Source organism: Atta cephalotes (genome assembly GCF_000143395.1).
Source record: "Atta cephalotes unplaced genomic scaffold scaffold00007, whole genome shotgun sequence".
Classification (NCBI taxonomy): Eukaryota; Metazoa; Arthropoda; class Insecta; order Hymenoptera; family Formicidae; genus Atta; species Atta cephalotes.
The window spans coordinates 593,230-604,856 of NW_012130071.1; the positions used below are offsets into that span (position 1 = coordinate 593,230).

The 11,627-nt window shown below is 32.4% G+C and overlaps 2 protein-coding genes across 2 annotated transcripts in view; one reads left to right on the forward strand and one right to left on the reverse strand.

Moving 5' to 3' along the window:
• The window catches only part of LOC105626878 (uncharacterized protein CG4449), a 7,731-nt gene extending 5,605 nt beyond the window's left edge, over positions 1-2,126 (reverse strand). Inside the window, exons 1-3 of the mRNA XM_012208168.1 lie at positions 2,057-2,126; positions 1,658-1,706; positions 307-493 (exon numbers count right to left, since the gene is read on the reverse strand). Coding sequence (XP_012063558.1) covers positions 307-493; positions 1,658-1,706; positions 2,057-2,126 — 306 coding nt within the window. The remainder of the gene's footprint in view (positions 1-306; positions 494-1,657; positions 1,707-2,056) is intronic.
• Positions 2,127-10,716: 8,590 nt separating this feature from the next.
• The window catches only part of LOC105626879 (tRNA-dihydrouridine(47) synthase [NAD(P)(+)]-like), a 4,595-nt gene continuing 3,684 nt past the window's right edge, over positions 10,717-11,627 (forward strand). The window contains exon 1 of the mRNA XM_012208170.1: positions 10,717-10,802. Coding sequence (XP_012063560.1) covers positions 10,717-10,802 — 86 coding nt within the window. The remainder of the gene's footprint in view (positions 10,803-11,627) is intronic.

Sequence of the window (11,627 nt, forward strand, 5' to 3'; positions counted from 1 at the left end):
GTGTGTGTAGTGTGTGTGTGTGTAGTGTGTGTGTGTGTGTGTGTGTGTGTGTAGTGTGTGTGTGTGTGTGTGTGTGTGTGTGTGTGTGTGTGTGTGTGTGTGTGTGTGTGTGTGTGTGTGTGTGTGTGTGTGTGTGTGTGTGTGTGTGTGTGTGTGTGTGTGTGTGTGTGTGTGTGTGTGTGTGTGTGTGTGTGTGTGTGTGTGTGTGTGTGTGTGTGTGTGTGTGTGTGTGTGTGTGTGTGTGTGTGTGTGCGCGCGCGCGCGCGCGCGCGCGCGCACATTTTTAAAAAATATTTAAAAAATTACCCTTCTAGTTCGCCTACCGACAGCTCTAGTAATACTTTTTCTAATCCGTCTACCTCTTACCGTCCTGATTCGCGTTTGTATTTCATCATTATTTATTTCATCGTAGTATACGTTTTCATTATTTATTTCATCTTTTATATCTTTATTATGACTATTCATGTCTTCACAGTTTGTTTTCGGCACAATGCTGAAAGTGAAATAAATAAAATATTATACAATAACAAACAAAGGAATATGAAAATCGAGTAAAGTTTAAATGCTGAATAATTTGTATAAAAATGAATATCGTTCGTATGCAAATATTTCAATCTTAGATTGAGTTGAAACGTTTGCGTATTTGTATGAATATTTATTTTTACAAACATTATTCAGCATCCTCTTAACCGTTAAACTACAAAATTAAAATTGTGTTAAAATATTAAAAATGTCAATCATTAAAACAATTTATATTTTAATCTCTATTTAAAAAACATTTCGTAATCGTTTTATTCAAAAAAAACAGATTCTACTCTGAATTTTTAACCATGAAATGTTTTTTAAACAAAGATTTAAATATAATTTTTTTATTAATTTTCGAATATTTTAACTGTTTCGAATATTTTAACAATGTTAATTTTACAATTAATCAATGTAAAATCAAATTATCGCTCAATTGTATAAAAACAATTGAAATGTCAAGAATTAAGAACAGCAAGTTGATGCTAATATTTCAATTTATAAATATTAATAATAATAATAATAATAATAAATATTATTAATATTATTTATATTATTAATAATATTATAATATTTATATCAATTTATAAATATTATTAATAATATCAAACTCATAAATATAAACAAAAACGTTTTGACTAATACATTCAGATTATTTTCAATAAATTAATATTATACATAAGATACTAGAAAAAACGTTTATGAGACATAAATAATAGCCTGAATGTAATGGTCGAACCGTTTGTTTATATTTCTGTATAAACTGAAACATTAGCTTAGATCAACTTGCTGTTGCATTCTTAATTCTTGGCACTTTAATTATTGTTTTAATTTTACAATTTAATAATTAACACACAGATAACTTAAACTGAACCATTTGTATATTTATATAACTGATACTTATTTTTATAAATTATATTATTCAGCACTTAGACTTTGTTTGACTTTCATATTCCTGCATATCATATATATTTATCATATATATTTTTTAATCTATAAATTTATTTCTGTTTATTATTTTTAATAATTATATTATTATTTATGTAAGATATTATTTATGTAATGTAAAAATATTAGTATTTCATAATTAAGACAATACTTTAAATAATCATGATTTATATGATGTAATAAATACCTCTCCTTAAGAGAAAGTTCCATTCTCTCAAAGCGTTGTTTTTTCAATGCTAAAAACAAAATATTGCATTTAATTGTAAGAATTATTTCCAAATATCAAAATACATTGCAGAGTTGCTTTTATTTCTATATACTTGGTTAACCAGTAACAGAAATACATCTTTTTTGGCGCTAAAAAAATATATGGGTTTTTTAATTGCAACCTGCTAAGGTATTTTGTTATTAGTTTACTTTTTTAAGGACTTTTCAAGTTTAAAACTGAAAAATGAGATTATGATATATGAAATTATTCCAAATCACATTACTATTTGAAAATTAGGAAAAGTCTCTGGATCAGACTCATATGTTCCAACTCATATGTTTTATAAATTAACATAACTGTCACAAAAAAAAGTGTTACCTCTTAATCGAGCAACAGAATTTGTATATGGATCATCTTCGTCCGAAGAACTATCTGTTATTTTATACATTATCCTTGTATGATTTCCCTAAAATACAATTCATTTCGGATATTGTATTACATTGCAAGACAATAAAATGTTCAGTCTCGTAAAAATCTCAAAATAACATTGCGTTATCCATCAAGTATATATAATCTTAATGTAAAGTCAAATCTAATGTACAATAATAACTGTGCAAAATGAAAAGGAACAACCATTAAATATGAAAACTATTTTTTATTATTCCCTTGCCAATCATAATATTAAAATAAACATTTTACGCAATTTAATGCAAGCTAAAAGAGTAATTATTTAAAGATAAAAATGATAAGTGATGAAATGATTATTTAAAATGTCCATTCTTGTAAAAAAAGAAGTAACATCAACAATATATATATATATATATATATTTAACTTAATACAAACTCAAGTTACTTTACAATTAATCGAGTTTTTGATCGAATTAACTTCTACAGCCTCGTGTGACTTCTACGAAGCCAATCTTCTTCAGCGATATGGCCAATTTTTAATCCACACTCAACTGTTGTTTTACAGAATATACCAAAATACACAACAGAAATCAACAGCTGTGAATAGTTGAAACTGAAGGCCGTAGCATAGACTTTTGCATAACGCCTAACGGAAGTACAAGCGAATCAACTAATCAGAATCTTTCCTTCCCATTCCTTGGAAATAAAGATTTTCGATTAGTTGATTCTCCTATACACTGTGCATGATGCGTTATGCAAGAGGTCTGTGCTGCGGCCATAAGGCGTTCGGGAAATGCGCCTGGATGCACCTCAATGCTATTTGGATGTTTTCCAACAATATACATAGATAACACAAGAGATTTGTCGCATCGCATGTTCCAACATGATCCAATGTGCTCCTTCATAGCTCCTACTCACTCCATGCACTCGTTAGAGTGGTAGAGTGAGTAGGAACTATGGCACAAGCATGTTGGAGCATGTTGGAATATGCGACGCGAACAAACCTTAGGAATCTTTCCAAATGCACTCAGAGCAACCTGTGATCGCGCGAAAAGTAACGAGTATTAAAGAGCATGCGTGGCAAGTCTCAAACCGCTCGGGGTAATCGAGGTGGATATAATATCTCAAAATTTCAGAATAATTCTCTTTTTCGTGAATGGGTAACGAGGTATAAATTCAGTGCATTTAATCATCCCGCTCTCTTTAAGCTGATAAAATAAGGCGGATATGCAACAACCATTACGGATGTGACGTAAGGATTGACCACTAGGAGTCGAGCGTCGATAGGGGCGCGCGAACGCGAAAATACACGCTCTGTGATATTCCTAATTGCCAACAAGAAGGAGGGGAAGTGATTGAAATGCCAAGGCCTCTATTGCTCCCTGGGCGAGTCCGGCTGCTGATTTCGGTCGCATTAATAGCCACGCACGATCGCTTTTCGTTAATGTTTTGCAACGAATGATTATATCGTCAATGTTAATAATTAGCGAGAAGGTAGGGATAACTAAGTACACTTGGATTAAGATTAATTAAGTATATATTTTAAAACAATTTATATCAGTACATTGATTACCGAGATGGTAATTAATTCTTATGCGAGAGTAATCTAAATTAAATTGGATTACAAACTAGGAATTAAAACTTGCAATTATTAATAGATTAGAAATTAAGAATTAAATTAGCAAAAAGAGAATTGTGTTCGGACTTAGAATAATAATTTACACGCGACGCTTAAACTTAGAGCGGCAAAAATGGCCGGACAATAGAAGGAAACTGAATCTCGCGCGCGTCCACTCTATATATCTCTCAGTCGTTCTTTTCACCTCTCTTTTATGGGCGTCCTTAAGGCCCGTTCTACAATCAATCGTATGTGAAATCGTATGTCGAACGTCGTACGCATGCGCATGGATTGTCAGCGGTTGAATGAAGTTGGTTGCAAGTCGGCTGTTGTTGTCGGAATAGAAGATGGTCAATTCTCATCTTTTCCGACTAAATGAAACATAATCTTCGAACACATTTGTAGATAAACAGAGATTTTTATATGGATATATGGATATACGTGGGTCATTTGATAAGTTTCGTAAATTTCCATGAAATGGCGCTACAATCCATTTGATGACGCGATATTTCGAAAGATCCACTCTTCGAACCCCTTCAGGCCAAATTTCAGCTAGAAAGAACGCATACTTCACGTTTGGTAGTCATTTAAAGTAGGCTGTCTCAAAGTCTGCAAAATACTCATTGACGGCGACAATGACTTCCTCATTTGATGAGAATTTCTTCTCACCGAGCCAAATTTTTAAGTTTGGGAACAGAAAGAAGTCACACGGGACCAAATCCAGAGAATAGAGTGGATGAGGAATCAATTCATAGCCCAATTCGTAGTTTTGTCATTGCAATGGTCGACTTGTGGGACGGCGCGTTGTCTTGATGAAAGAACATTTTTTTGCGCGCCAATCTCGCTTCAAATGACTACCAGAACTATGCGTCCTTTCTGGCTGAAATTTGGCCTGAAGAGGTTCGAAGAATGGATCTTTCAAGATATCGCGTCATCAAATGGATTGTAGCGCCATTTCATGAAAATTTACCAAATTTATCAAATGACCCACGTATTTATATTATATTATAGAATCACTGAATGTAGATGAAATAATTGATTTTATTCGCGAAAATCATTGCTTGTATGATAAACGCGATATGGATTTTAAAAATGTTAACAAAAAGAGAAATCTGTGGCAAAAAATATTCACAAATTTGAGAAACTATTATGATATAAATATGTCAGGTAATTTTTTATTTGTTAAATTATTATTATTTTTATATAAAAATATTTTGTAATTTAATTCTTTTGTATCAAACTTAAGAAATACCTATAAGAGCTGACACTGGGTGAATTCGTGTATATAAATTTATTCAAGTTTAATAACTTGAATAATATACATTTCGATCATCGTTTTGATCCTTTTCAATATTATAAAACTAATTAAATCAATACATAATAATCGTCAAGCAAGTGGAGTCGCATTATTCTACAATTACATGTATTGTCCATATGTGGTTGTGTAAAATTTGTTACAAGTGCGAGTACCAGTACATTTAATTTCCAGATTAAATGATAAGCATTTGTAACGCTGCGTTTAATAATATTGACAAATTGCTCGCTCGATGTCATTAAAATATCAGCAAATGATATCGAGCGAGCAATCTCTCAATATTACTAAATGCAGGTTACGCAAGTAATCTTATTTTCATAATTTGCGTTCAAATTAATAATAAATTTTTTAATAATAAATTTGAATGTATATTTCAACGTTTCAATATCCATTCTTTATATTTGTTCCGATCTTCCGACTTCGATCAATGATTCAATTGTAGAATAGAAGTCATATTCCTGTGCATACAACATACGACAAACGACTAGCCGACATCTACATACGACTAATTATAGAACGGGCCTAAGACTCCTTTCCATCAACCGTGCCGCTATTGGTAGGTATAGAGAGAAGCATCAGGTACGTTCCAAGAGATATCCGCGTAAACCACTCGGGGCTATTGGCATTTTTATTCCTTTTAAATTCACTTATAAACTCACGTTTATAGTGCTTTATTTCAACTTGCACTAGGTATCAATCATGAAATTTTACCCCTAGGATAAAAAGTGAAAAGTGAAAATTTTCACCGTTGAAATCATAGATTTATAAGATAGACGGAGCATTCATACGAGAGAAGCTGAAGATAATATTGAAGGATAGCTCTACTCGAGACATAATTGTTTCTCTTTTTTACAGTGAGCAGTGGGGGGGCCAATCAGCTTGATCGTAAGACCACAACTCTCGAATGTCTATCTTCGTTGTTCTCGCCACTTCCCAGCTTGCCGCTGCAACCAATTAATTCACTATTAGAAAAGAAGAGAATTAATCCGCGATTATTATTTCTTTCTCTTTCTATCAAGTCTTCAGCTTCTCTCATGAATGCTCCGTCTATCTTATAAGTCTATGATTGAAATTAATGGAAAAAATTTTCACTTTTCACTTTTCATCCTAGGGATAAAAAGTTTCATAATTAATACCGAAGAAAAACCTGAGAGAGGACGTGACGGACCAAACTTGAAATCGCAAAATACTGCCGTGCACTACTGCCCTCTAACAAAGTGGATGCATAGTAAGAACATATCCACACAAACTTGTATAGCCGCATAAATGTATACATAAAAAAAATTATCCAATCACATTTCTCTTATTGTCTCGTCCGCAATGACTTCATTTTTGTCCAATAACTTTTCCGAAGACTTATTAACAGCGGATATCCGCCATTTTTACTCCTTTTCCTACTCCTTGCTCTGTTCTCACTCCGCCGCTGAGTTGAAGATTATGGTCGTTATGATTGTTAGGTTATAGCTTTTAAGCTGTTGGAAACCTTGTAGCTTCGTATTTATGTATTTCCGAACTTCGAAATTTTATCATAAGACTAAGACTAAGAAAAGAAAGATATAAAAAAACTGAAATATATATTAACAAAGGTAAACAAATTTATAAAATGCCTTGTTGTGTTGCGGTAAATTGTATCAATAAATCAGAAAAAGGTATTCGATTATTTAAATTTCCTGCGGATAATATTCGTCAACAACTTGATGTATTGCTGTAAAATAAATATATGACTTGTGAATAAACATCACTACACTTCCTCGCAGATGAGAAATTTTAATCCTTTTTTTCAAATTGACATACATATTTGGCACCTTATCTAGAAATAAGGACTTGAACGCCAAACACTCTTCAGGTCCTGCACTAATATTATGATAGATATTTAACTGATTTTGAGAGTAAAAATGGAATGAAAGGAGCTACAAAATTTTAAGCAGCAAATACAAATTATAATTTGTAATGACCATAACCCATCACAGTTCAGTGATGGAATGGGGACAAAGCAAGGAGTGGGAAAAGGAATAAAAATGGTGGACGCAATATCTACGTTTTTAGTTGAAATTGAGGTATTCGTGCTAAGAGCATTAGCATGATATTGTGTTATGATATTACATTATTGTAATTAATGTTATAGCAATGACATTGTTAGTTTCAATGTTTCTAATAATAGTTACGTAACGACATTTGACGTTTAAAACTCATAAAATGTAAAAATTTAATTTTAAAAAATGTTTTAAATAAATAAATGAATCAGAATATTGTAAAATAAGTAATTTAAGTTTAAACATAAATAGTATGGTTTAAACATAAATAGTAATAGTCGAAAGGAGATGAATGACGAATCACAGCGATTATCGTATAAACAATCACAACAGGTTTATTTTAGTTTGACATACAATGGTCCCTGACTAAGATTAATTGGTTAGTATATATTAATACGATACAAGCTAATATCACTTTTCTTTCACTCGTATGCCTGGACCAGGCTATGACATGAACAAAGAAAGAAGGTATGTTACTATTGGTGACTTCTCTATTGTTGACAAGCTTGCATAGTGCGACTGCCGATTGCATTTACGCGTCGCTTATCTGAATCGAGATGTTGAAATCGAAACAATGTTGCGATTAGCTGAATTGATTGGACGCATAGTGTTAGTGGCGCACTTGCGTTTGAATAAGCGGGTGCCATTACGATAGTTATATATATGTTTAGGGATGTTATGCTGAATTTTCATGTTGTCGCTCGACGCTTGATTTGAGCGTCAAAACAGATCACGTGATCAAAATTGACAAATACCAAGCATTAATTTTGATCACGTTTTGACGCTGAAAATGAGCGTCAGCATGAAAAAGTAATCTTATAAGTAAAATGGATATTAATAAAAATGGATATCTTATGATATGTTCCAATAAATTGCATTAAACCTGCACTATTACTGTCTTAATGCAGTTTTCTAAACCTAGTACGGTGCTAGTGCTGCATCAGTTTTCCCAGTGGAAAACGCTATTAACAAATTCAATTTTACTTCTTTGATGCTAGCACCAAGCAGAGTGGTCACGTAACATTTTTTAACGCCGAAAATGAACATCAACGTTAGCACCTTAAAAATGCCTTTCCATACATCTCTAAATCGCTCGAAATTTAACGATGAAATTGATCAATCGCTTTTTTTTATTATGAAAATGGAATGCGCAATGAAAAGTAGCGATTACAGATATTACAATTGACAATTTCTCCAATGTATATTTGAAACTGGGAGAATGATCAATGGATAAAAGAACTATGGATAAAAGAACACCAACGTGATGTCAGGTTAAAACATATCACGCAATTAGCATTATCAGAACACAACATCGAAATTGGACATCAAATACTGTTTAACAAAACAACCACAATAGCCAACATTACATACTTTCCAAGAAAGTACAGAGAAGCCATAGAAATATAAAAACACCCTGACAATCTAAATAGAGATAATGGCTACAACATAAATAAAATATGGAAAACTATTCTCCCGGTTAATGAGGACTGACTGATTTTCTCCACCCTTCTCCCCATCTCCCCACCCACAATTCTCTTCTCCGCCTCCACTATTCAACAAGTAGCGTCAAATATAAAAAAGGGGCGATCCGGAGGAACAGCTCAGTATCAGGCTGCTCCTCTGATGAAGTGAACTGCGGGGTTCACGAAATGTTGGCATTCTAAGAATGGATCTGGACACGGAAGAAACCCGCAAAACCCATAATCTTTATATAGAAAGAATCCATGGAAGTCTCAAGAATATTATCAAATATTTAGAAATTATCAAAAAGAAGAGATTTGGAAGAAACGACTATTTAGTGCAGCATTTGTTGCAATTATATCTGCAGATAGAAAAACATACAAAAAAAAGAAGATTTTGGAGAACCTTTGTTTATGCAAAACGGGAATTTCATGATTTGATAAAATAAATTCAAAATATAACGATTATCGCCTATTGTCGGTTCAACTTTAATCAAATCAAACTACAGAAGCGCCTAATAGCGATGACTTTCAAGTGATTGATAAAAGCTGTGATCAAAGTCTCGCTACAAATGCTTTGAAGCATTTGATGCATCAATTAGAAGAAAGAATTTTACAAACTGATCAATTAAAAAAACGCTTCAAAGCGTTTGCAGCATCGCGTTGACCGTAATTGCTCCAATCGCTGACTCTCCAATCGCTACAAAAGTTACGACTAATCGCCGCTATGAAAAGGTACCTTAAAAAGGTGCTATCATATGCGGCGTAATTTGCGTAAGCGTAACTTACATCGACTAATCATATTGTTTCATTTGAACATCAGTTTCTGTCTAGTTATTTTATGTTTTTTACGCTATTTTGTTGTTACGCCGAAACATGATGAAATCTATGCATCGAATCCAATTTCTGGCTCATTTCAACTTATTCTATCTGAAAAAATGCATATAGGTTTCGATTTTGCAACAGTACAATTATAGAAGTCGTGCGTCCCTTTGCATCACGTGGAAAAGGTGCTTCGCACAATAAAAGGAACAGGAAACAGTACAGAGAATGAGAATTTCAACCTATCAGAAAGCATGTATTGTGAAATACAGTTTCTGATAAGTTGAAATTCTTATTCTCTATTCTCTGTTTATTTTATTGTACGGAGTCCCTAAATTAGTCAAAACTTATGTGGAACAATATAATTATAGACAATATAAACCTCATTTTGCCTCTGACAGATTTCCTAACCTCAATTATCAACTTTAACGCTTAATATCTCGGATCACAAGACGCAATTTTTAATCAGATTCTTTCATTTTATGTAAAACGCGTCGAATAAACTTAAGAGTGACTACCTCACAAAACTTTCTGATTTTAACAATTCATTCAATCATCCGCTCATATGTACGCGATAGAAAGGTGTCGGTTCCCTATGAGGCATACTTTTCGAGATGCCTCATCGAGGTTACGAAAACCAATCATAAATTTGTTTAGCATTTCAGAGTGTACAACAGAAATTCTGATCAGCAATTGGTCGCATTTCTCTAATCTTCCACGAAATAATCCCAGTTTTCGGCCCGACCAGTTTGCACCAACTTGGATTAGAAAATGTTTCGCTATTGGTTGACATTACACGCTCTACAATAGGAAAGCACGAAATATTATAATTTCAACCCAGATTAGCAAACTCGGTTGGGCCGAAAACGCTGTTAGCTTTCAGAATGGCGTGTTCTAGTAAATAAAAATGACGTATTCTAAGATAGTATTACTAAAATAGTCTAGTATTACTAAAATATACAGGTTATGTGACGCTTCATGTAACGACACCTTAATTCTTTCACCATGGTGAATATCCGTAGAGTGAGTTTTTATTAAGATTTTAGAATTGGAGAGATATTCTAAATAATTACCCAAAGAATTCGTGTTTTTAAAGCAGAAAAATTGTGTTTATAAAACAGAATTTGTGTATTTAACCTTCTATGCCATAGATGTGACAGATTTCCTAACCTAACAATAGTTAACTAACGATATATCTCACTTCAGGACAGAGCACTTTTTTGGCAGATTCGTTCATTTCGTGTAAAAACATCGAATAAGCTTAATTTTATTGACTTTTAAAGTGTTTTATCTAAACTATAATTATTCAAAAAATTAATGAATGGATTAATCTAACAGAGACAGATGTTTAGTCTGGTCTAATCATCGGCACGTGTAAAGAAATGGCAGATTACAATGAAAAATGTTGGGACTGTTCATTCGATTATGGCGAAGACAAGCAGAAGGGTGTTTGTTTAATAAAAGAAGAGTAAGTTTGCCAGATGGCTTACATTAATCGTGTAAGGAATGAATCTTATACGAACATATTTGCAAGCGCGCGTATTCGTTTCATAACCTCTAAATAGTTCATTAGATACAGATTATCAATCGCCTATTTTTGTCCCTTAATTTAAATTTTTTATTTATAGTGATAATTGTAATTATTTATAGTAAAATATTGAAGGGCTTAATCTTTCCTCAATTTTTATTTAAAAATTAATATTTTATCATCATAGTATATAATAGTATATAATAAATGAAATTCTTTATATGAATATAGAATATAGAATATATTTTATTAATTCCAATATCTTATTGCTATATATTACACATCTTTTACTTTCTATTTAATAAATTCCTATATCTATTTAGTGACCTATTCACAGAAAAGAAAGATTTCTTATTTTTACATATTACAAAAATATCACAGAATAATCATAGCCATATTCTGCTATTGCTGCCTTAATTCGCTGTTGTTTAATTACATCAATTAATGTCAATCTCTTCTGTAGTTTCCTTAGATTCTATATCTTTTTTTCTAATCTCTTTCTTTTCTTTCTTCTGAAAACCTTACAACCTTACATTTTTCCAAATCTAGTTCTTAGTTCTAAAATCTATATTTTCTATCCCTATCTAATATCCTGAACTAGCTGTTTATTTGTTGACATTTGTCAACATGACATTCCCTGTAATTTATACCTATTCCACAAAATATACATCTCCTTCTCTCCTCACTTAGCCAATAGTTATTTCCTTTTTCTACATTTCTGCACCTAAGTTTCACTAATCTCTTTACACACTCTCTCTCTCTCTC